We start from the raw sequence: 25,784 nt of genomic DNA on the forward strand, positions 1-25,784 counted from the left end.
AGAGACAGTTTTCTCCAGGTTGGTCAGGCTGGTCTCGAACTCCTAACCTCAGGTGATCCTCCCGCCTAGGCCTTGCACAATGTTGGGATTACAGGTGTGAGCCACAGCACCCAGCAATTTTTAGGAATCTCATACAATTTTGGAACATGTATTAATAATATATCCATACAAATATAACTCAAAGTTAAACACCAGTTATTTTTTTGACAATACTTTCTGTATTATTTTAATATACCAAAAAAAGCCTATTATATTTCTTTGGGACTTTGAAGCCCACCCGCCCACCATCCACTTGATTTTTTTAAATGTTCAAAAGTTAGTTTGTGTTGGGTACGGCAGCTCACGCCTGTAATCCCAACACTTTGGGAGGCCAAGGTGGGTGGATTGCTTGAGGCCAAGAAGAGTTTAAGACCAACCTGGACAACATGGCAAAAACCCATCTCTACAAAAAATACAAAAATTAGCCAGGGGGTAGTGGCAGGTTCCTGTGGTCCCAGCTACTCGGGAGGCTGAGGCATGAGAATCACTTGAACGCAGGAGGCAGAGGCTGATCACGCTACTACACTGCAGCCTGGGCAACAGAGTGAGACCCTGTCTCAGAAAAGAAAAAGAAGTGGCCGGGTGCGGTGGCTCATATCTGTAATCCCAGCACTTTGGGAGGCCAAGGTGGGTGGATCACCTGAAGTCAGGCATTTAAGACCAGCCTGACCAACATGGTTAAACCCCATCTCTACTAAAAATACAAAAATTAGCTGAGCATGTTGTCAGGTACCTGTAATCGAAGCCCCTTGGGAGGCTGGGGCAGGAGAATCACTTGAATTTGGGAGGCGGAGATTACAGTGCACTGAGATTGCGCCATTACACTCCAGCCGGGGCAACAAGAGCAATTCTTTGTCTGAAAAAAAAAAAAAAAATGTTAGTTTGAAGTAAAAAAGACTAATTTTGAATTTAAAATTTGATTTTAGGAAGTATGTCAAATATCAAAGATTTAAAAACTTGATACCGAAATAAGATCATCACAAAATAAGTTACTCATTTAAGTAAAGTAATAATTTAGAGGTTTCAAAAAGCAAAAACCTTTATCTTTGGATAGAAGACTCCAGTTTGGGGGGATTGGGGTTTTGGGGTTGGCTTTGTTGTTGTTGTTTGGGTTTTTTGTTTTTTGTTTTATTGAGATAGGGTCTCACTCTGTTGCCCAGCCAGTGGCACAATCAGGGCTCACTGCAGCCTTGACCACCAGGTTCAGGTTATCCTTCCACTGCAGCCTCCTATGTAGCTGGGACCGCAGGCAAGACTCACACCCTGCCTGAGACTCAGTTTTCTAAATAGAAGACATAATGAAAACAGCATAAGGTCACAGAATGTCTCTCCCTCTTTTTTTTTTTAAACAACTTACTCAAAAGATAATTGAGAAAACATTTTTATTATTTCTTACTAATACTACGTGAAATCTTATTCAAAAGAGAAAATCAGTTGCATCACTGTATTAATGCTAATAAAAACCTTTTAAACAGATCCATCCAATCTCAATCAGCTTTGTCCACACAAGATTTTCATAAATCTTTTATAACCTCTTATAATTTTCCCATTCACTTCTTTTTTCCAACTTTCTGTATCCATTTTCCATCTTTTTTTCTTCATCTTAATACAGCTTTTAAATAACTTCTAAACTAGTCAGAAACACTTTTCCAAAATGACGACAGAACCACATCCTCATGTTTTTCTTAGGACCTTCCTTACCAAAACATATCTCATTTTTCTTATGTATTCTATGTAGAGAACTTGTTCTTCTTCTCTCTACTTTGAGTTACATATGTTAGTCAGAATTTTAACTTTCAGTAACCTTAAATTGTAGTGAAAACCTAAGATATTAGCAATTATTAATCTTCTGTTTATCTGAAATTAGAAGCCAAAAGTGTTGCCAGGTGCAGTGCTCACACCTTGTAATCCCAGCTATTCGGGAGGCTGAGGCAGGAGGATCACTTGAGCCCAGGCGTTTAAGGCTTCGGTGAGCTGTTGTGTGTCACTGCACTCCAGCCTGGGAGATAGAGTGAGACCCTGTCTCAAAAACAACAGAGCACAGAGGAAGAATTTAAGCTTTCCAGTCAACGAAGCTTTACATTATTCTTGGCAGAAATCATGTCAAAAAAAAGAAAAGCAGGCTGAGAGAGTACATATAGTTATCAAGGGTTAAGGAAGAAAGGAGTTCAGTCAACTGAGCAGCTTTTTTAAATTAATTTTTATTTAACTTTATTTTTTCTTTGAGATAGAGTTTCGCTCTTGTCGTTCACGCTGGAGTGCAATGGTGCGATCTCAGCTTACTGCAATCTCTGCCTCCCAGGTTCAAGCAATTCTCCTGCCTCAGCCTCCTGAGTAGTTTCGATTACAGGTGCCCGACACCGTGCCTGGCTAATTTTTTTGTATTTTTAGTAGAGTCTCACTCTATCACCATGTTGCCCAGGCTGGCCTCCAACTCCTGATCTCAGGCAGTCTGTCTGCCTCGGCCTCCCAAAGTGTTGTGATTACAGGCGTGAGCCACTGTGCCCAGCCCTGTCTCTCCTTTTTAATTAAATTAAATAAATAAACATATATAGAGAGTCAGAAGATGCTAGCCTGGGCAGCGTAGCAAGACCTCATCTCTGCAAGAAGTAAAAAAATTAGCTGGGCACGGTGGCACATGACTGTAGTAGTCCCAGCTACTCGGGAAGCTGAGGTGGGAGGGTCGCTTGAGCCCAGGAGGTCAAGGTTGCAGTGAGCTGTGATTGCATGACTGCATTCCAGCCTGGGCAACAGAATAAGGCCCTGTCTCAAAAAAAGAAAAAAGTGTCACGTCCAGAGAGGCACTGAAATGTGAGAGCAGGCACATCCCGCCCCCTCCACCACCCCGAGCTGAGTAATCCACCTGCTGTATGGACTCTAGATACAGTGTTGCCACCAAGTAGCCATAAATTAACCTCCTAATGATCTCATACACTGGATGACTCATATCCTGTAGTTCAACAGTGTATAGCCAATCACTATCAATTTCTGTAAACAGTGAGAATTTTTGGCAACTTTTTTTTTTTAGGACAGTAGTCTTGCTCTGTCACCCAGGCTGGAGTGCAGTAGTGTGATCTTGGCTCACTGCAGCCTTGACCTCCCAGGTTCAATTGATCCTCCCACCTTAGCCTCCTGACTAGCGGGGACTACAGGTGTGGGCCACCAATCTCAGCTAATTTTCAAAATATTTAGTAGAAACAGGGTCTTCTTATGTTGTCCAGGCTGGTCTCAAAACTCCTGGATTTAAATGATTCATCTGTCTTGGCCTTCCAAATGTTGCGATTAGAGGCGTAAGCCACCAAGCCTGGCCCTAACAAACAACTTTTGTAATCACCTCCTCTCCCAGTTTGTTCTTTTTTCTTAAAAGGTGGTGGTTCTTTCTAACCTTCCTCCCTTTCTAAAACGGCAAGAGATTTGGGTTTCAAGCGTACAAAGGAAAACTGCCTTGTCTGGCCTCGCTTCACAGCGCGGGACCTGCAGCCCAGTGCTGGCAGTTCGGCTCCCTTCCTGCTGTGGTTTCATTTTTTTGGCCTAAATTACACAGCATGCTTTTAAAATTGCTGCTTCCCATTGTTTGTAATTCAGACCTTTTTCCCCCCTTAAATTGGTGATCAAGGCCGGGTGTGATGGCTCTTGCCTGTAATCCCAGCACTTTGGGAGGCCAAGGCGGGTGGACTACTTGAGGTCAGGAGTTTGAGACCAGCCTGGCCAACATGGTGAAACCCCACCTCTAGCTACAAATACAAAAAATAAATAAATAAAAATAAGTGAAGTGTGTTGGCGCACGCCTGTAGTCCCAGCTACTTGGGAGGCTGAGGTAGGAGAATCTCTTAAACCTGGGAAGTGGAGGTTGCAGTGAGCCCATATCGTGCCATTGCACTCCAGCCTGGGCAAAGAGAACAAAACTCTGTCTCAAAAAAAAAAAAAATTGGTGACAAATTCCTGTTAGTTTTAAACTGGTGCATGAAGGTGAGTTGTCTCCTTGGCTCTCAAGTTGAGAGATTTAGAAGTTTGTTTGTTTTAGAGAGTGCTCTCAGTCACTTAAGGATGTGAATCTTTTTTATTTTATTTATTTATTTTGAGACACAGTGTCACGCTATCATCCAGGGAATTAGCTAAGCAGCATTCCAGCTAGGACTTGATTCAAAACAAAGTTACAGTTCTTTAGAGCCACCAGAGATTCCTTTCCTCAGTGGATACCTTTAGCTTAGGAGTACCACTAATAGGGATTAATTTTAATTTACTTAAAGTTATTTATGACTCTTGACCATTTGGAATACATTGTCTTTTCTACCAAAGGAAACTAAAATATTAAATTTGCTCTCTCAAATACTGGGCATTGTTGAGCTGAAGACAGAGTGCAGGGGTCCACCTCTCCTGTGTTTGCCTAAAGGTAGGACATAAATCCTTCTTTACTGAAGACAGCTACACATCAGCCCACAGATGGTGCCAGCAGGGCCAGAGGAATATGTGAGCAGATTTTAGACCCTAAAAGACTTTAAAAATAGAGTCTCACTCTGTGGCTCAGGCTGAAGTCAAGTGGCCCAGTCACAGTTCTGGGACTACAGATGCGCCACCATGCCTGGCTAATAAAAAAAAAAAAAAATTTTTTTTTTTTTTTTGAGAACTAGTTTCACTCTTATTGCCCAGGCTATAGTGCAATGGCAGGATCTCAGCTCACCACAACCTCTGCCTCCCAGGTTCAAGTGATTCTCCTGCCTCAGCCTCCTGAGTAGCTGGGATTACCGGCATGTGCCACCATGCAGCTAATTTTGTATTTTTAGTAGAGGTGGGTTTTCTCCATCTTGGTCAGCCTGGTCTCAAACTCACTACCTCAGGTGATCCACCTGCCTCGGCCTCCCGAAGTGCTGGGATGAGCCACTACGCCCGGCCAAATTTTTTTTTTTTTTTTTTTTTTGAGTAGAGAAGGCACCTCTTTATGTTGTCCAGGCTGGTCTTGAACTCCTGGCCTCTGGGATCTTTCCACCTTGGCCTTCCAAAGTACAGGGATTACAAGCATGAGCTCCCACCCCAGCCCAACCCCATACATTTTACCTTCCCTAATTTTCCCGACTTCTGGCACTAGTCCCATGGGCAGTTTTCTTTTTTCTACTTTCCTGTCTCTTGAAGTCTTCCACCTGGCATGTGTGCACAGTCAGCTGAGAAGCTGAGGCATTAGAAAACATGGCCTGACAGCTGTGGGTTGCACCCTTGCAGCTAGCAAGACTTTCTTTAAGCTGTCCTTGAGAGGCATCTGGGTCCTAAAAACCATAAAGGGATTCTTTTTTTTAAAGATGGGGTTTCAGCATCATGGCCAGGCTCGTCTTGAACTCCTGACCTCAGGTGATCCACCCACCTTGGCCTCCCAAAGTGCTAGGATTACAGGCGTGAGCCACCGCGCCCGGCCAGGGATTCTTTTTTGGTCTTGCATGTCTGTTTCTGAGTCGTTTGTGTAGGTATGCCCTTGAATGATTGCAGATTTATGGTTTGTGTTTAGAGTGTGACAGGGGTTTTTTGTTGTTTTGTTGAGCCTTCTCCTAAGCGAAATGAAACCATATACTCCAAAAGGAAACAGTTTATTAAAACTCGAAGACAAACTGCCTTAAATAGTGATTACCCTAGACCTCTAATGAGCACATGTTCCACCTCCAAAACTTTTTTGGGGGGCTGGGTGGGGGAGGGACAAGGTCTGGTTCTGCCTGCCTAGGCTGGAGTGCAGTGCCACATTCTTGGCTTGTTACAGTGGGTAGCTAGTCAGGCGTGAGCAGGGCAGGGGAGGGCTTCCTCCGCCCACCAGGGATGTCAGACGACCGTCAGGTGATGGTCAGGCAGTTGTCACACTGCCTCTCTGAAATAATTGGTCACAGCCAGCACCAGGAAAAGGCAGTTTCCCTAGTAGACCAATACATGAAGCTGGTAATCAGCAGCTTCCCGAGAAGATCCCAGGAATCGGGCAAGTGGGCTCAAGCATGTGCAGTAAGAGGTGCAAAATGGTGGCGTTTACCTGGTGTGTGAGCTTCCAGGGACTTTCCCCCCATAAGGGAAGAAGCCTCAGGGGAGCATGTGCACGCTCCAGTACACACACTACACATGCTCCCTCCCAAGTGCTAGGCCACTGTGCGTGCAGGCAGCCTCCCCCAAGGGAGGAATCGGGAGAACGTCTAGAACCCTACGTCAGAGGCCAGACGGGGCGCCGGCCTCAAGTGCACTTTCCTTCCTTTTGTTTCTGCTCTAGAGCTTTTTAATAAACTTTCACTCCTATTCTAAAACTCGATGCAGTTTCTTCTTCTGCCTTATGGCCTTTGGTCAGATTCTTCTGAGAGTGAGAATTGAGGCTGCTGCAGATCTGTTCAGATTCGCCGCTGGCAACTCAGATAACTGCCATTGGCAACAGGCTCACTGCAGCCTCAGCCTCCCCAGCTCAAGCCGTGCTTCCACCACAGCCTCCTGAGAAGTTGGGATCACAGGTGTGCCCCACCACACCTGGCTAAATTTTTATATTTTTTGTAGAGATGAGGTTTTACCATGCTGCCCAGGCTGGTCTTGGAACTTGTGAGCTCAAGCGATCCCACCTGCCTCAGCCTCCCAAAGTGCTGGGATTATAGGCATAAGCCACCACAACAGGCCTGTATTGTTATTTTTGAGACAGGGTCTCACCTTTGTCACCCAGGCTGGAGTGCAGGGACGCCATCACAGCTCACCGCAGCCTTGATCTCCCACCCCAGCCCCGAGCAGCTGGGACCACAGACACATGTGCCGCTCACTGAGTTGGGCGGGCTGATCTCAAACTCCTGGGTTCAAGTGATGCTCCCAGTTCAGCCTCCCAGAGTAGTAGGATTACAGGGGTGAGCCACCATGGCCAGCTTCAAACCTCCTTCTTGGTGTCAGTTTCAGGAAGGAAAAACCAAGAAACAAGAATGTTTACTATCTTCCTGGCTACAACCCGACAAAGGGATATTTTTAAAGAGCTTAGTTCAAAGTTGACTTAATTAGAAGCGGATATTTAGGATATATGTGTATACACAATTTTTTTTTTTGAGGCTTCTGTTCTCTCTATAAAAGCTTCTTGGCCAGGCAAGAAACTACAAAAAATACAAAAATTAGCTGCGCATGGTGGTACGCACCAGTAGTCCCAGCTACTCAGGAGGCTGAGGCAGGGGATTGCTTGAACCCAGGAGGCAGAGGTTGCAGTGAGCTGAGATGGTGCCACTGTACTCCAGCCTGAGGAACAGAGCAAGATTCTGTCCCAAAAAAGACATAGGCTGGGCGTGGCGGCTCACACCTGTAGCCCCAGCACTTTGAGAGCCTGAGGCAGGAGGATCACTTGAGGTCAGGAGTTCAAGACCAGCCTGGCCAACATGGTGAAATCCCATCTCTACTAAAAATACAAAAATTAAAGGCCAGGCACAGTGGCTCAAAACTGTAATTTCAGCACTTTGGGAGGCCAAGGCAGGCAAACCGCCTGAGGTCACAAGTTGAAGACCTCTCTGGTCAACACAGTGAAATGCTGTCTAATACAAAAATAGCTGTACGTGGTGGCAGGCATCTGTAATCTCAAAGCAGGAGAATCACTTGAACCCAGGAAGTGGAGGTTGCAGTGAACTGAGACTGTGCCACTGCACTCCAATCTGGGCAACAGAGTGAGACCCCGTCTCAAAACAAAACGAGACAAGATTTCACCATGTTGCCCAGGCTGGTCTCGAATTCATACGTGGAAGTGATTTGCCCTCCTCAGCCTCCCACAGTGCTGAGATTACAGGTGTGAGCCACCATGCCCAACCTGGGCCTGATAATTTAAGAGGGGCTCACAGTTCTCAGATTAAAAGTTTTTTTTCTTTCTCAGGACTCCCTCTACCCACCCAGTACACCTCCTGAGCCCTTTCCTCTTCTCAGGTGCAGCCTATGGCAAGGCCTGAAGGGGCCCCTTGACACCATGCCCCTCACTGGGACTCCACACCCCCTAGCCCGCAGTGAGTTTCTAGCAAGATCAGGAGCATGCTAGGCTTTGCCAAGCCCCAGGCTGGTTGTGGGCCGTTTCCCTCCATGACTGGCTTTTTGTCTTTGCAGGTTCTGCTTGGATTCTGCTAGACAGACCCGACAAAGACTGTCTATCAACTGGTCCAATTTTAGCTTGAAAAAAGCCACCTTTGCTGCCCACTGAATGAGGACTGCCTAGAGAGGGACACGCAAGAGGCGGGCCAGGTTGTGCCACCCCAGGAGCCAGGCCCCTCGCTGGCACCCCAGAGCTGCGGTGCTGGCCAAGGGCTGTGCGGAGCGGGTGCCGCCTGAGACCCCAGACCGAGAAGTTGATGCTCGGCCCACGCTGTTAGCTCGTGTGCGTGTAGTCTGTGCGTGAGACTCCTTCGATTGTAGCTCTGTGCTGTCGGATTGGAACAGTAGTTCCCGCCAAGTCCTCCCACCACTGCGGCCTCAGAGGCCCGGGCCGTGGCCACATAGGAGTTTGCATCATCCACGTGGCTCCGTTGCCTCTGCATTGCGCCCTGTCCTGTCATCTGTCCTCACTGGGGTATTGGCCGTCACTCAGCTCTCCTGTGCCCCTGCGTCCCACCCTAGGCGGGCTGGGCGGGGCAGGCCTCCTTCGTTCTCCACAATCTCCTGTCTCCGAGTGTACACGTTGCGCTGTTTGTGTGTGATCCCCCCTGACTTGTAGCCAGCTTGTGTAAGATCCCTCGCAGAATGAGAAAGTTAAAAACCAGAAACCCACCCAGTACTCACACCATCAAGTCTGTTATAGAGTGTACGACTGTATTAACACGGAGGCCTGCCTGGCTACTTTTTTAACATATTGTTAAGTAATATTAAAATCATGTCTTTCTTTTTGAAAGATGGAATACATTAGTACAGCAGGAGACCTCGGCTGCTTCTTTCTGCTGGGGGGGTGGGGATGGTGGGAGAGGGCGTGCAGCTGATGCACCCCACCATGGGGAGCCAGGACACCACCTCGGCGCGGTTCCCAGGTCTCTCCAGGCAGCAGCTTTGTGATCCTGGGGCCCCTGCCATCTTCTGTGTGCCCAGCAGAGCAGGCAGCAGGAGACAGCAGCCGACCACATCATCAGGGTCAATTTGTGAAGTGCTGAAAGCAAATGGGGTGGGGCAGGGTCAGCAGGTCCCCACAGAGCAGCTGGGAACACCCTGGGGACAAGGGGACCCTGGATTAGGACGTACTGGTTTAAAGGAGGCCACAGGCCCCTGCCACACAGAGCAAAGGAGGGAGTGGGTCGCAGGCTGGGATCACAGGGCCTTGTAGGCTGGTGCCCTTCCTGTCGTGGGGTGGGATGTGATTTATAATAAAATAATGGATTACAAATCTTGAATTGGGTATAAGTTATAAATGAGGTAAACAGTATTTAAAATGAAAGAAGGAATTCCAGGATGGCCCCTTTTTTCTGAGGTCTCTTCAGGCAGATCTCACAGGAAGCTCCCATGGAGCTGCTTCCTGGTTACTGCTCACCACCTGGGACACTCAGTAGCTCCCACTTCTCCCAGCCTCATGCGCAGCCTGCCTCTGTGTGCCCCATTGGAAGATGACTTCACCCTGAGTGAAGGTGAAGAGGAGAGAGCCAGCTTCTGGAGGTGTTCGAACGATGAGGCCACAGGATTTTCTGGTGAATAGGACACAGGTAGGAGGAAGAGGGGATGGTCTGCACCGTGTGCCCTGGAGGTGGGCGGTGGGACTGCCAACCCCGTTCTGGACGGATTAGTCTGGGCACCCACCAGCCACCCAGAAGAGACGTTTGGAATTGGGGGCTGCTGATCATGCACAGAGCCTGTACGAGGGCTCACCCTCATACTGTGTGAGTAGATGGGATTGGGGTCCCAAGCCGTGGAATCAGGAAGGCAGAGAGTGAGGAGTCCTTGAGGCAGGTCAGGGGAGACAAGGGCCTGGGCACCGCCCCCACCGGGGTGCCAGTTTGCAGGAGAATGAGGTGGGGACAGCAGGTCCTAGAACTCTCGAGTCCCCCAGAGAGCCAGAAATGGGTCACCAGCCAGGGGAGGTGCAGCATGAGGAACTTTCCTCGCTTAATTTTTTTCCAGTTGTGAGGAAGAGAGCATTCCTTTGTTCGTGGGATGACAGGGCAGAGGGCAAAGCAGGCTGGGCTGTGACCACGGCAACAGTAGTGTCCTCAAAGGGCAGAAACCCCAGTGCAGGCCCTGGGACTCCGGCCTCCCCCTCTGGCTGCAGTTGGGGCTGGGGAAAGGCCCAGAACCGGACCTCGCCCTGTGGGGAAGCTGCCTGCCCAGGCCCCCGGAGCCTGGCCCACTGTTCCCGTGGACAGCCCTGACACTGTGCTGGGGGCCAGTCCCACGTCTGGGTCTCAGCCTCCTCTTCCAGTAGAATCATACCTGCTGCTGAGGGGAACTGCAGGGCCCTGAGTGGTGACGGGAAACTCTGGGTGCTGCAGCACACTAAGCACTATGCTGGGACCCAGAGACCCTCAGAGTTCTGAGCACTCCCACCTCCATGGGGGCCCTGCCTGTGGCTTCTCCACCGCCCTGTCCCATGACCTGCACCTACTCGATTTGGCCCTCAGGCTCCCAGCCTTTCTCCTGGCCATGCTCTTGCCAAGGAGCTTCCCCTATTTCCCTGGAAACCACTCATTCTTCCAACATCCCAGGGTACTTATAGGACATCCAGCTCCAGAGTCCCTGTCTTGATGGGAGCCCCTCGGGTTCCTGATGACATGGGGGAGGGTGGGGCGGCCCTATGGGAGCCTCACACATTTGACTCAAATAATAGCACAGGGTGAGAATCCCTTACTCCTGATCTGGCATGCTCGGTACCAGAAGTGTGTCAGGTTTCAGACTTTTTGGGATTTGGAATATTTACGTCATGCTTACTGATTGAGTGTTTCTAATCCAAAAATCTGAAATCCAAAATGCTCCAACGAGCATTTCCTTGGAGCATCATCTTAATGCTCAAAAACATTGGGATTTTGGAACATTTTGAGTTAGGCATACCCAACCTGTAATAGTCATGAACAGAAAGGGTATACCAATAGCTAGAAAGGAAACCCTAACAATGAACAGTTGTACTGAGATGCTTACTGTTTTCTGCACCCTCAGTTCTGAGTCCTGTGCAGAGATTTTGCCTGGGTAGAGAAATAGAGGGTAAAACAGATAGCTCCTAATCTCTTCCCAAAGGAACGGACTTCATCTGCAACAAAGAGGTTCAAGCCTGAAGGCACTCTCAGCAACAGTGAAGGCTGTGAAACCCTGGGAACAGAGATAAGATACAGGCTCAGCTAAGAGCTGGGAGGAGACATCCAGGGCTCAGAACAGATACTGCACAGTGTTCCCAGAAACTATGCCTTCAAAGGAGTCAGAATTTGATTGGATTTGTTTGTAGAGCCATTTGTACCCCAGGTCACTTGAAAACAATAGAGTTGGCAGTTAGTGGTTTAAGGGCTGAAAGTGATCAGGGAAAGAGGAAGAGAACTATGCCAAAATGACTGTCATCCCAGGGTGAGTGTGGCATGTGCAAAACTACACACCCTGAGGAGCAGCGTCATAGGCTGAATACTAGTGGGAGAGGGTGTTAAAGAGACTTAACAAGATAATCCAGCCACTAAACAGATAAGCAAACAAGACCCAGTGGGAAGGAGTACAGAAGGAAATAGTTCACAGAATTGCTGCTATATGTTATCTAAGATGTCAAGTGTTAAATACAGTGAGCTCCAACATCGTCTTCAAAGCATCGGTATGTCAGTATGTTCAGCTCTATCATTTGTTCTCCATCTTAAAGTTGAACTTCCTGGTTCTCTTCACCCCCTTGCCTCTAGTTTCAGTCAACAGCTTTCCCACCAGTTCTAATCAGTAGTTCACATCTGTTCCCTTGGTTGCCTGCTTTGATCTAGGTCACCTTTAGTCACCTGCTCTGTCCTGACTCATCCTGGTCACCTGCTCTGACCTGAGCCACCTTTAGTGACCTGTTCCATAACCATCCTTCCCACCAAACTGCTCACCTGCCACGCTGGCTCATACCCCTGCTCCCTTTAAAATAGCCAATTGGAATTAGCTTAGACCACAGTCCAACCCTAGCCAATAGAGGAATGACAGTAGGGGCTACCTGCATCGAGGTTAAGAACCCGCCCCCGCCCCGTTCAGGAGTGCTCTCACCATAACTCCATCCATGAGATGCACCCTTCTGTAGAAGTAAATTGCCTTGCTGAGAAAATTATTTATTTATTTATTTTTATTTTTATTTTTTTAGAGACGGGGTTTCACCAAGTTGGTCAGGCTGGTCTCAAACTCCCGACCTCAGGTCATGATCTGCCCACCTCAGCCTCCCAAAGTGCTGGGATTACAGGCATGAGTCACCACGCCCTGCCTTGCTGAGAAAATTCTTCTAGTGCTAGTTCTTTTTGGCACTGAGGAACAAGCATTTGTTTCTAACATCAAGTTTCTAACAAAAAGGTATGAAGCATGCAAAAAAAACTGGAATGTATGACCCATGTATAGTTGGCAGAAAAAATGAGAACAAAAACCAGAAGCTAGCAGCAGACACTTCCTGTGAAAAGCAGCAAAGTTGGATTTATCAGAAAAAGACTTTAAAACAGTCATTATAGACATGTTTACAGAACTAAAGGAACCCATTACTAAAGAAGTAAACAGGCATGGTGGCACACACCTGTAATCCCAGCACTTTGGGAGGCCAAGGCAGGAGGATTGCTTGAGGCCAGGAGTTCGACACCAGGCTGGGCAACATGGCAAGACCCTGTCTCTAAAAAATTCTAAAAATTAAAATTAAAAAATTAACCAGGGGCCTGGCACGGTGGTTCACACCTACAACCCCAGCACTTTGGGAGACTGGTTTGAAACCAGCCTGGCCAACATGGCGAAACTCCATCTCTACTAAAAATCCAAAAATTAGCTGGGTGTGGTGGTGCCCGCTTGTAGTCCAAGTTACTCAGGAGGCTGAGGTAGGAGAATCGCTTGAACCCAGGAGGCGGAGGTTGTAGTGAGCTGAGATTGTGCAACTGCACTGCAGTCTAGGTGACAGAGTGAGACTCTGTCTCAAAAAAAAAAAAAATTATGTAATAAGGCTACATCAAATGAAGATAGAAATTATTTTAAATGAACCAGTGGAAATTATGGAATCTGAAAAGTTTAATAAAAAAAATTTTTTTTTGAGATAAAGTCTCACTCTGTCACCCGGGCTGGAGTGCAGTGGCACCATCTCTAACTCCTGACCTCAGGTAATCCGCCCACCTCAGCCTTCCAAAGTACTGAGATTACAAGGTGTGAGCCACTGCACCCAGCCTAAATTTTAAAATTAGCAGAAGAAAGAATAAGTGGATTTGAAAATAGGCTGATAGACATTATGCCAGCCAAAGAACACAGAGAAAAAAATAATAAAAATAAAGAGTTGGGCTGGGCGCGGTGGCTCAGGCCTGTAATCCCAGCACTTTGGGAGGCCGAGGCGGGTGGATCACAAGGTCAAGAGATCGAGACCATCCCGGTCAACATGGTAAAACCCCGTCTCTACTAAAAATACAAAAAAATTAGCTGGGCATGGTGGCACGTGCCTGTAATCCCAGCTACTCAGGAGACTGAGGCAGGAGAATTGCCTGAACCCAGGAGGCGGAGGTTGCGGTGAGCCGAGATCGCACCATTGCACTCCAGCCTGGGTAACAAGAGCGAAACTCTGTCTCAAAAAATAAATAATTAATTAAATAAAAATAAAGAGTCTCAGGAAAATGTGGGACACCATTAAGCATACCAGCATATGTGTAATGGGAATATCGAAAGGAGAGCAAAGAGTAGAAAAAATATTCAAAGAAATAATAGCTGAAAACCTCCCAAACTGAAAAATAGTAACTTACACATCCCATAAGTTGAAAATGTTTATATTAAGAAAGAAGAAAGATCTCAAATCAATAAACTAACTTGTCACCTTAAGACACTGGAAAAAGAGCAAACTAGTAAGCAGAAGGAAGGAAATTATAAAAGTTAGATCAGACATTAATGAAATAGAGGATGCAAAAATAATGGAGAAAATCAACAAAACCAAAAGCTTTAAAAAGGTAAACAAAATTGACAGCTTTAGCAAGACTGACAAAGACAGAAGGATTCAAATTACTAGAATCAGAACTGGTCACACAGAAATAAAAAGGATTTTAAAGGGATACTAGGACAATTATATGCCAGCAAATTTGGTAACTTAGATGATGTCTTAGTCCATTTATGCAGCTATGACCAAATATCACAGACTGGGTAACGTATACATAATAGAAGTTTATTTATTCCAGTTCTGGAGGCTGTGAAGTTCAAGAGCAAAGTGCACCAATAGATTCAGTGTCTGGTAAGGGCTCACTCTCCGCTTCCTAAGTGGTACCTTGTTGCTGTGTCTTCATATGGTAGAAGGGCAAAAAAGGAATGAGGATGATCCCTTCAACGTCTTTTTTAAAAGCTATAATCCCATTCATGATGATGGAGCACTCGTTACTTGAACACTTCCTAGAAGGCCCCACCTCTTAATGCTATCACCTTGGGTACTAGGTTCTAACATATGAACATATAAACCATAGCAAATGAAATGGACACATTTTAGACAGGAACAAACTATAAGAACTGACTCCAGAAGAAACAGACAATCTGAACAGACCTATATAATTTAAAACAGGAAAAAGTACCCACAAAAGCTCTAGCCTACAAGTTTTCACTGCTGAATTTTACCATACGGTTAAAGAATTGAAACTAATTTTTCGAACTCTCTCAGAAATAGAAGAGGAAACACTTCACAACTAACTCTGTGAAGCCAGTAATACCTTAATACCAAAACCAGACAAAGACATCACAAGAAAACTATAGGCAAACCTCAGAGTCCTCGGAGGCAACACCACACATCTACAACTATCTGACCTTTGACAAACCTGACAACAACAGGCAATGGGGAAAGGATTCAGTGTTTAATAAATGATGTTGGGAAAACTGGCTAGCCATGTGCAGAAAGCAGAAACTGGACCCCTTCCTGACACCTGACACTAAAATTAACTCCAGGTGGATTCAAGACTTAAACATAAGACCTAACACCATAAAAACCCTAGAAGAAAATCTAGGCAAAACCATTCAGGACATAGGCATAGGCAAGGACCTTGTGACTAAAACACCAAAAGCATTGGCGTTGGCCGTGAGATCGGCACGTCTGCCAGGGATCTCTTGACCAGCAAGAGGGTCCTAATACCTGGAAGAGAGAGTGCGCGGAAGAAAAGAGAGATAGAGAAATGGGTCTGGAGGTCTGAAATGAGCTGTGCTCAGATCAGTGATTTATTCTTGTGCACAAGAGCTTATATATGGTTTTACATACAGTGACTGAGGTCAGTCTTCTTACAGAATCATTATCGGGGAAAACAGAAAGTTACAAAGTAACCACGGGTGGTACAAAGTAACCAAGGGAGGGGGCAACTTGCGGGTTTACCTAAAGGTCACAAAAGATTCTTATCCTCTTATCCATTGTTACAGAAAATGACGTCAAGACAGGTGGGGTAAGCAATAAATCAGGAGGGAAGCAATTTTCTAGTGACATGTGAATGATCTCAAGCTTCTGTGACTACGGGTAAACAGAGTCATAGAACTAGCCCAGAACAGGGACTTCAAGAGAGAAACAACAGTCTCGTCTAATCACATCTGGCATTACCTCAGTCATGCCTTAGGAGCAGTGAACTGAGAGTGACCCTCTGCAAGCTCAACATTTCCCTACGTCCTCCTGTAGCCGCCTCACTCAACTGCACCCAGTGGAGGGAGAACGTGTCTGGGCTCATGCCCCGTCATGGCGGAGACATGAAGGGGTCTCTACGCTGGTGGGGGTTCCCCACAGGCAACAAAAGCCAAAATAGACAAATGGGACCTAATTAAACTAAAGAGCTTCTGCACAGCAAAAGAAACAGTCATGAGAGTGAACTGGCAACCAACAGAATGGGAAAAAATTTTTGCAATCTACCCATCTGACAAAGGGCTAATATCCAGAATCTACAAGAACTAAAACAGATTTACAAGAAAAAAACAAACTCATTCAAAAGTGAGTGAAGGTTATGAACAGACACTTTTCAAAAGAAGACATATATGAGGCCAATAAACATATGAAAAAATGCTCATCATCACTGGTCATTAGAGAAATGCAAATCAAAACCACATTGAGATACCATCTCACGGCAGTTAAAATGGCGATCATTAAAAAATCTGGAGACAACAGATGCTGGAGAGGATGTGGAGAAATAGAAACACTTTTACACTGTTGGTGGGAGTGTAAATTAGTTCAACCATTGTGGAAGACAGTGTGGCAATTCCTCAAGGACCTAGAAATAGAAATTCCATTTGACCCAGCAATCCCATTACTGAGTATATATCCAAAGGATTATAAATCATTCTGTTATAAAGATACATGCACACGTATGTTCATTGAAGCACTGTTTACAATAGCAAAGACCTGGAACGAACCCAAATGCCCATCGATGATAGGCTGGACAGGGAAAATGTGGCACATATACGCCATGGAATACTATGCAGCCATCAAAAACGATGAGTTTGTGTCCTTTGTCGGGACATGGATGAAACTGGAAACCATCATTCTCAGCAAACTGACCCAAGAACAGAAAATCAAACACCACATGTGCGGGCATTGAACAATGAGAACACATGGACACAGGGAGGGGAGCATCACACACTGGGGTCTGTTGGGGGGGACTAGGGGAGGGCCAGTGGAGGGTAGGGAGTTGGGGAGGGATAACATGGGGAGAAATGCCAGCTATAGGTGTTAGGAATGGAGGCAGCAAACCACATTGTCATGTATGTACCTAAGCAACAATCCTGCATGTTCTTCACATGTACCCCAGAACCTAAAGTGCAATAAAAAATATATATAAAAGAAAAAGAATATTGATGCTAAATTTCTCAATAAAATACTAGAAAACCAAATCCAGCAATATAAAAAAGAATACACACTGTGATCAAGTGGGATTTATCCCAGGAATTCAAGGGTGGTTCAATATCCAACATATAATTAATGTAATACATTATATCAATAGAAATTTTAATCACATGATTATCTCAATAGATGCAGAAAAAGCATTTGACAAAATCCAACACTTTTGCACGACAAAGACATTTCACCAAATGTGAATAGGAGATTACTTTCCCAACCTGAAGAATGACATCTACAAAAAATTCAGTTAGTATCATCCTTAATGTGGTGAAAGACTGGATGCTTTCCCCTAAGATCAGGAACAAGGTGAAGAAGTCTGTTCTTGCAGTTTCTATTCAACCTTGTGCTGGAGGTTCTAGCCAAAGCAATTAGGCAAGATGCCAAAATAAACGGGACCCAAACTGGAAAAGAAGTAAAACTATTGCTATTTGCAGACGACATGATCATGTATGTAAATAATCCTAAGGAATACACTAAAAAACTACTAAGACTATATTAAACAATTTCAGTAAAGTTACAGGATCAAGACCATACAGAAATCAGGCTGGGCACAGTGGCTCACATCTGCAATCCCAGCACCTCTGGAAGCCAAGGCAGAAATATTGCTTGAGCCCAGGAGTTTGAGATTAGCCTGGGCAACATAGTGAGACCTCATCTATACTAAAAAAAAAAAATTTAAAATTATTTGGGCATGGTGGTACACACCTGTAGTCCCAGCTGTTTAGGAGACTGAGGTAGAAAGATTATTTGAGCCTTGAAGTTTGAGGTTGCAATGAACTAAAATTGCACCCACTGCACTCCAGCCTGGGGCAACAGACCAAGACCCTGTCTCCAGAGGAGGGAAAAAAGTGAAACCACCCTATATAATGGGAAAAGAGGCTGGGCATGGTGGCTCATGCCTGTAATTCCAGCATTTTGGAAGGCCAAAGTGGGTGGATCATTTAAGGTCAGGAGTTCAAGATCAGCCTGGCCAACATGTCCCTGTCTCTACTAAAAATGCAAAAATTAGCCAGGTGTGGTGGTGGGCGCCTACCTGGGAGGCTGAGGCAAGAGAATTGCTTGAACTGGGGAGATGGAGGTTGCAGTGAGCTGAGATTGAGATCATACCACTGCACTCCAGCCTGGGCAACAGAGCAAGACTCAGAAAGAAAAGAAGCAAAGGAAGGAAGGAAGGAGAAGGAAAGAGAGAGAGAGAAAGAAAGAGGGAGAGAGGGAGGAAGGAAGGGAGACTGGGCACAGTGGCTCATGCCTGTAATCCCAGCACTTTGGGAGGCCAAGGCAGGAGGATCACCTCAGCCCAGGAGTTCAAGACTATTCTCGGCAACATGGCAAGACCCTGTCCCTACAAAAAGTCAAAAATTAGATGGGTGTGGTGGCACATGCCTGAGGTCTTAGCCACTTGGGAGGCTGAGGCAGGAGGATCACTGGAGCCCAGTGAGGGTGCAGTGAGCCATGTTCACACGACTGCCCTTCAGCCTGGGTGACAGAGTGAGACCTGGTCTCAAGAAAATAAAAAATACAACAATAAAGAAAAGAAAGCCAGGCGCGGTGGCTCCCGCCTGTAATCCCAGCACTTCCGGGGGCCGGGCGCGGTGGCTCCCGCCTGTAATCCCAGCACTTTGGGAGGCCGAGGCGGGCGGATCACGAGGTCAAGAGATGGAGATCATCCTGGTCAACATGGTGAAACCCCGTCTCTACTAAAAATACAAAAATTAGCTGGGCACGGTGGCGCGTGCCTGTAATCCCAGCTACTCAGGAGGCTGAGGCAGGAGAATTGCCTGAACCCAGGAGGCGAAGGTTGCGGTGAGCCGAGATCGCGCCATTGCACTCCAGCCTGGGTAACAAGAGCAAAACTCTGTCTCAAAAAAATAAATAATAAATAAATAAATAAATAAAAGAAAAATAAAATTAAAAAAAAAAGAAATATAATAAAGAATGAAGCTAAGCCCCTCTCTTTCATCATATACAAAAACCAAAGTGGATTAAGGTCTTAAATCTCAGACCTCAAGCTACGAAACTACTAAAGGAAAACACCGGGGACGCTCTCTGGGACACTGGTCTGTGTGAAGATTTCTTGAGTAATACCCGAAAGTACAGGCAACTGAAGCAAAAATGGACAAACGTGTTCACATTTGAAACACTCAAGAAGCTTCTGCACATCAAAGGACTCTAGTGAGGAGACAAGCCACAGAACGGGAGGAAACATTTGCAAACTCTCCGTCTGACAAGGAGGTAAACCAGGATATGTACGGAGCGCAACTCGGGAGGAAAGAAATCTAATAATTTGATTTTAAAATGGACAAAAGATCTGATTAAACATTTTCCAAAAGAAGACATGCCGGCCAGGCAAGATAGCTCACGCCTGTCATCCCCACACTTTGGGAGGCCAAGGTAAGTGGATTGCTTGAGTCCAGGAGTTCAAGACCAGCTTGGCCAACGTGGTGAAACCCTGTCTGTAGTAAAAATACAAAAAAAAAAAAAACAGCTGGGGCATTGTGGTGCATCCCTATAGTATCAGCCACTCCAAAGGTTGAAGCAGGAGAATCCCTTGAACCCCGGGAGGCGGAGGTTGCAGTGAGCAGAGATGGTGCCACTACACTCCAGCCTGGGTAACAGAGTGAGATTCTGTCTCAGACAAACAAACAAAAAAACATACAAATGGCAAATAAATATATGAAAAGGTGTGCAGCGTCACTGATCATCAGAGAAATGCAAGTAAAAATGCCAATGAGAATCATCTCACCTCACTGAAAATGACTTATCTCCGAAAGTCAGAACAAACGCTGGCCAGGATGTGGAGAAAACAGAAGGTCGCATGCTGTCAGTGAGTCAGTACAGCCGCTACGGAAGGGAGGATGGAGGCTCCTCGGGAAACCAAGCGCTACCAGCCTGGGCAGCGCGGTGCGTGCCTGCAGTGTCAGCGACTCGGGAGGCCGAGGGGATCACGGCTGCAGGGAGCAGAGATGGTGCCACCGCACTCCAGTCTGGGAAACAGAGCAAGACACTGTCTCAAAACAAACTACCGTATGATCCAGCAATCCAACTGCTGGGTATATACCCAGCAAGAGTAAAGAAAAGCAGAATATCCAAACGAGGTCTGCACCCGCATGTTTATCACAGCACTTTTAAGCAACCTACGTGTCCATCAACAGACAAATGGATGATGAAAATGTGGTATATATACACAGTGGAGTACTATTCAGATGTAAAGAATGAGATCCTGTAGGCAGGACGCAGTGGCTCACGCCTGTAATCCCAGCACTTTGGGAGGCCCAGGCAGGCGGATCACGAGGTCAAGAGATCGAGTCCATCCTGGTCAACGTAGTGAAACCCTGACTCTACTAAAAATACAAAAATTAGCGGGACATGGTGGCACGCACCTGTAGTCCCAGCGACTAGGGAGGCTGAGGCGGAGATCACTTGAACCCAGGAGGCAGAGGTTGCAATGAGCTGAGATTGCGCCACTGTGCTTCTGCCTGTCAACAGAGCAAGACTCCATCTCAAAAAAAAAAAAAAAATGAATGAGATCCTGTCATGAGCGATAAGACGGGTGGCGCTGGAGGACACTATATTAAGTGAAATAAGCCAGGCACAGAAAGACAAACTTCACATGCTCTCATTTGTAGGAGCTAAAAATTAAAACAATTTGAACTCATGGAGGCAGAGAATGGAATGGAATGATAGTCACCAGAGGCTGGGAACAGAAGTAGGGGCAGGAAGTGGGGATGGTTAATGGGTAGAAAAATACAGTTAGATAGAATGAATAGGCTGGGTGCAGTGGCTCATGCCTGTAATCCCAGCATTTTGGGAGGCCAAAGTGGGAGGACTGCTTGAGCCCAGGAGTTTGAGACCAGCCTGAACAACATGGTGAAACCCCATCTCTACAAAAAAACACAAAACTTAGCCAGTTATGGTGGCTCTTGCCTGGAATCCCAACTAATTGAGAGGCTGAGGTGGGAGGATCACCTGAGCCTGGGAGGTGGAGGTTGCAGTGAGCTGAGATCGCACCACTGCATTCCAGCTTGAGCAACAGAGCCAGACCCTGTCTCCAAAAAAAAAGAAAAAAAAGGATCTAGTATTCAATAGCACAATGGGGTGATTACAGTCAGCAATAATTTATTGTACATTTAAAAGTAACTAAAAGAGTATAATCAGAATGTAACCCAATGAAATAATAAACGCTCGAGGTGATGGATACCTTATGTTGGTATAATTATATAATTACCTTATAATTACATAAAGTAATTAAATATGATTATATAAAATTATATATAATTTTGTGGTTATATATATAATTTTATACATATAGAATAAATGTGGCACCCGCAACCACACTGGCTATAGAATGTATAAAATTATATATAATGTTATGATTATATATATAATTTTATACATATATGTATGTATATATTTAAATACAGGGTCTCGCTCTGTCACCCAGGCTGGAGCACAGTGGCATGATCTCGGCTCACTGCAACCTCAGCCTCACAGGTTCAAGTGATTGTCCCACCTCAGCCTCCTGAGTAGCTGGGACTACAGGGCACACACCCAGCTAATTTTTGTATTTTTAGTAGAGATAGGGTTTCACCATCTTGGTCAGGCTGATCTCGACCTCCTGACCTCGTGATCCACCGGCCTCAGCCTCCCAAAGTGCTGGATTTACAGGCATGAGCCACCGCGCCCGGCTGAGCAGGGTGACTTCACTCCTAAGATGTGACCCTTCCAGGGTTTCAGAGGAAAACCTGCGGTGTTTACCCAGCCCCTCTAACATTGAGGGCCAGACTTCGTCCCCCTGTAATGAATAGTCACTGAAAATCTCTGCTCAGCTCTTCCTGCTTTCCAGCTGTTACCCTTTCCTCAGCCTCCTCCAAGGCTTGCCGTAAGCAGCCATAGTTCGGAGTCGGCCAGGGATTTGGGGGCTCCCCTTTCTATGGCTTCCTCCCCTCTGGCATGTCCCCATCCTCTATTACAAGTGCTCAGGTGGCCTCAAACTCCTCCCCACTCCTCAGGTCCATACGACTGAGGCTTTCTGCTAGAGTTTTATTTACTTATTTATTTGTTTATTTAGAGATGGAGTCTTGCTCTGTCACCCAGGCTGGATTACAATGGCGTCATCTCAGCTCACTGCAACCTCCACCTCCCTGGTTCAAGCAATTCCCCTGTCTCAGCCTCCCGAGTAGCTAGGATTACAGGCACCCAGCACCACACCTGGCTAATTTTTTTAACACTTTTAGTAGAGACAGGCTTTCACCATGTTGGTCAGGCTGGTCTCAAACTCCTGACCTCATGATCCGCCTGCCTCAGCCTCCCAAAGTGCTGGGATTACAGGCGTGAGCCTCTGCGCCCGGCCTCTGCCAGTTTTACTCACCCCATGCCACACGGACTAGATTTCTTCCAGTTGGGTTCCCAGGAAAGAGGGGTGCATGGGGGGACTCACACAACAGAGGTAACACCTGAACTAGAACTTGAGGAGGACTTGAGAGGCTGTCCCAGCAAGAAGCGCAGCCCGTGCAGAGGCCTGGAGGCTCCCGTGTTGCACTTCGTGTTGACCACGGCAGCTGCTACACGTGTAGAGGAAGAACAGACACGGGTTCAGGAGCCAGACAACTTGGGCTCTAATTCCAGCTCTGTCACTTAGCTGCTGTGTGACTCTGGGCAAGTGACTTAACCCCTCTGTGCCTCATCTTCCTCACTTACATGGGAGATAATAAAAATACTGTACTTATCTCCCGTAATTGTTGCAAGTATTAAATAAGTTAATACACAGCAAACTTAGCATAACACCCACAGTCTTCCGGCAAGCAGCACACACTTCCTGCCCAGTCGCACCAATCGCCCTGACCCCTGACAGGCACTCTGCAGGCAGCCTTCTCTTTGCAGAGTCCTGGCATGCTCTCAGCAGCTGCCTGCTTCCTCCTCCCACCTCATCCCACCCCTTTCCATCATGTCCTGGGCTAGGGCCAAACCAGGCAAGGCGGAGCCCTGGGTGGGCGCCTAGTGCTCTGAGTAACTCCCAGCCCCATCTCTGCCCAACGGCCTCTGCCTCGATCCTGTTACAACCCACCACTTGGGAGAATGTGGGTAGCAATGAAGTTCCAAACTCAATGTCTTATTCCTGACAAAGGATGCCCTCTCCCCAGTGCTCACTTCATTCAAATGTCAGGTCCTCACCTATAAGTAAACCTCGGTGCCTATGCCCCTAGAATTTCTCCGTGTAGCCTAAAGGTCAGGGCTTCGGGTATTTACCTGGCCTGTGAGGCTGCTAAAAGTAAAAAGCCTAAAATGAAAGTCCTCCATCTCTGCAAATCCTAAGGCAGCCTCCTGCCCACGCAGCCTGAAGGCAGGGCTGGCCAGTATGACGGTTAACCCTGAGTGTCAACGTGACTGGACTGAAGGAAACAAAGTGTTGATCCTGGGTGTGTCTGTGAGCGTGTTTCCACAGGAGAGTAACATTTGAGTCAATGGTCTGGGAAGGCAGACCCACCCTGAATCTGGTGGGTGCAATCCAATCAGCTGCCAGTGAGGCTGGAATATGAGCAGGCGGAAAAATGTGAAGAGGGAGACCAGCCTCGAACATTCCCGCCCTCGAGCATCAGACTCCAAGTTCTTCCATTTTGGAACTAGAACTGGCTCTCTTTGCCCCTCAGCTTGCAGATGGCCTATTGTGGGACCTTGTGATTGTGAGGTGATACTTAATAAATTCCCCTTCATATCTATCTATCTATTCCATTAGTTCTGTCCCTCTAGAGAACCCTGACTAACACAGAGCTTGGTACCAGGAGTGGTTCGAGAGGAACAGAATGTTAAGGAGGGAGTTCTTTCATCGGTTTTGGGGTTTCTGGAGTTGGCTGCTTAATATGATTAGACCCCAAAGTGCTAAGGACTCTACTTTGAAGGGTCTGGAGAACACTGATGGTCCTTGGAGAAACTGTTAGGAGAGTTATGCAAGATGAATGTGTTTGACACTCCTGAGTCACCGCTCTTGAGAGGCAAGGAGTTTAGTGGCTCTACATGACACCTTTGGCCACGTGTGGAGAACCAAGTAACATAATGAAGCTGGTGGTTTCTCCTCAGTTCAGAGGACAAAGTGGTGAAAGAAAATGATGAACTCAGGGGTTCTGACGCCTGGCTTCAGAAGCAGATACTGAGCCTCAAATCTGCTAAGACTGCCGAGGGAGAGTAATTTTTTTTTTTTTTTTTTTTTTTTTTTGAGATGGAGTTTTTCTCTTATCACCCAGGCTCCCAGGCTAGAGTACAATGGCTTTATCTTGGCTTACTGCAACCTCCGCCTACCAGGTTCAAGCAATTCTCCTGCTTCAGCCTCCAGAGTAGCTGGGATTACAGGTGTGCACCACTATGCCCAGCTAATTTTTGTATTATTAGTAGAGATGGGGTTTTACCGTGTTGGCGAGGTTGATCTTGAACTCCTGACCTCAGGTGATCTGCCCACCTTAGCCTCCCAAAGTTCTGGGATTACAGGCACGAGCCACTGTGCCCAGCCAAGAGTCTTATTTCCTATAAAGAAAGAGCCGAAATTGGGGAAAACAGACACAAGGTCTTATCATGCAAGCGGCTGACCTGCAGTGAAGGGTGCACGCGCAGCCTCACAGGTGCCCACTGTTAGAGTGAGAGCGTTGACTGGAACAGGATGGGCCCTGCAACTTGCAATGGGGACGTGTGGGAGGACCCTGATGAAGCTGGGAATAGGGAGCTTGTAAACGCTGATGAAACTTTTCTACCAGAAGAAACAGCTTCCCCATCCCCAGTAGTGGCAACATCCTCTCCCTGTGACTTGAAAGACGCAGGGGTGGTGATTCCCACCACGTCCCCACTCAACTCTCCCATTTGGCCTGTGCAGAAGACAGACGGATCTTGGAGAATGACAGTGGATTATCGTAAGCTTAACCAAGTGGTGACTCCAACTGCAGCTGCTGTGCCAGATGTGGTTTCATTGCTTGAGCAGATTAACACATCTCCTGGTACCTGGTGTGCAGCCACTGACTTGGCCAATGCCTCTTCTCCGTTCCTGTCCATAGGGCCCACAGAAGCAATCTGTCTTCAGCTGGCAAGGCCAGCAATACACTTTTACTGTCCTACCTCAGGGACAGCATATAAACTCTCCGGCTTTGTGTCATAATCTTATTCAGAGAGACCTTGATCACTTTTCGCTTCTGAAAGATATCACACTGGTCCGTCACATTGATGACTTTATGCTGACTGGATCCAGTGAGCAAGAAGTAGCAAACACACTGGACTTACTGGTGAGACCATTTGGCGCCAGAGGATAGGAAATAAATCCAACAAAAATTCAGGGACCAGGCTGGGTGCAGAGGCTCACGCCTGTAATCCCAGCACGCAGGCAGATCACGAGGTCAGGAGTTCAAGACCAGCCTGGCCAACATAGTGAAAGCCCCATCTCTACTAAAAATACAGAAATTAGCCAGGTGTCATGGCATGTGCCTGTAATCCCAGCTACTCGGGAGGCTGAGGCAGAAGAATCTCTTGAACCCAGAAGGCAGAGGTTGCAGTGAGCTGAGATCAAGCCACTACACTCTAGCCTGGGCAATAGAGCAAGACTCCATCTCAAAAGAAAAAAATAATTCAGGGACCTTCTATGTCAGTAAAATTTCTAGGGGTCCAGTGGTGTGGGGCCTGTCAACATATTCCTTCCAAGGTGAAGGAAGTTGCGCATTTGGCCCCTGCTACAATCCAGGAGACACAATGTCGAGTGGGCCTGTTCGGATTTTGGAGGCAACACGTTCCTCATTTGCGTGTGTTACTCTGGCACATATATCGAGTGACT

General features: G+C 46.7%; 1 protein-coding gene across 3 annotated transcripts in view; it reads left to right on the forward strand.

Moving 5' to 3' along the window:
• The window catches only part of FAM193A (family with sequence similarity 193 member A), a 194,366-nt gene extending 185,457 nt beyond the window's left edge, over nt 1–8,909 (forward strand). For all 3 annotated transcript variants that reach the window (XM_064365352.1, XM_012466903.3, XM_012466902.2), the window contains one exon: nt 8,107–8,909. In XM_064365352.1, the coding sequence (XP_064221422.1) occupies nt 8,107–8,200 (94 nt within the window). In that variant the 3' untranslated portion in view covers nt 8,201–8,909. The remainder of the gene's footprint in view (nt 1–8,106) is intronic.
• The last annotated feature ends 16,875 nt before the right edge of the window (nt 8,910–25,784 follow it).

Source organism: Aotus nancymaae, unplaced genomic scaffold, assembly GCF_030222135.1.
Source record: "Aotus nancymaae isolate 86718 unplaced genomic scaffold, 86718_ANA_hifiasm-v0.15.2.pri h1tg000006l, whole genome shotgun sequence".
Classification (NCBI taxonomy): Eukaryota; Metazoa; Chordata; class Mammalia; order Primates; family Aotidae; genus Aotus; species Aotus nancymaae.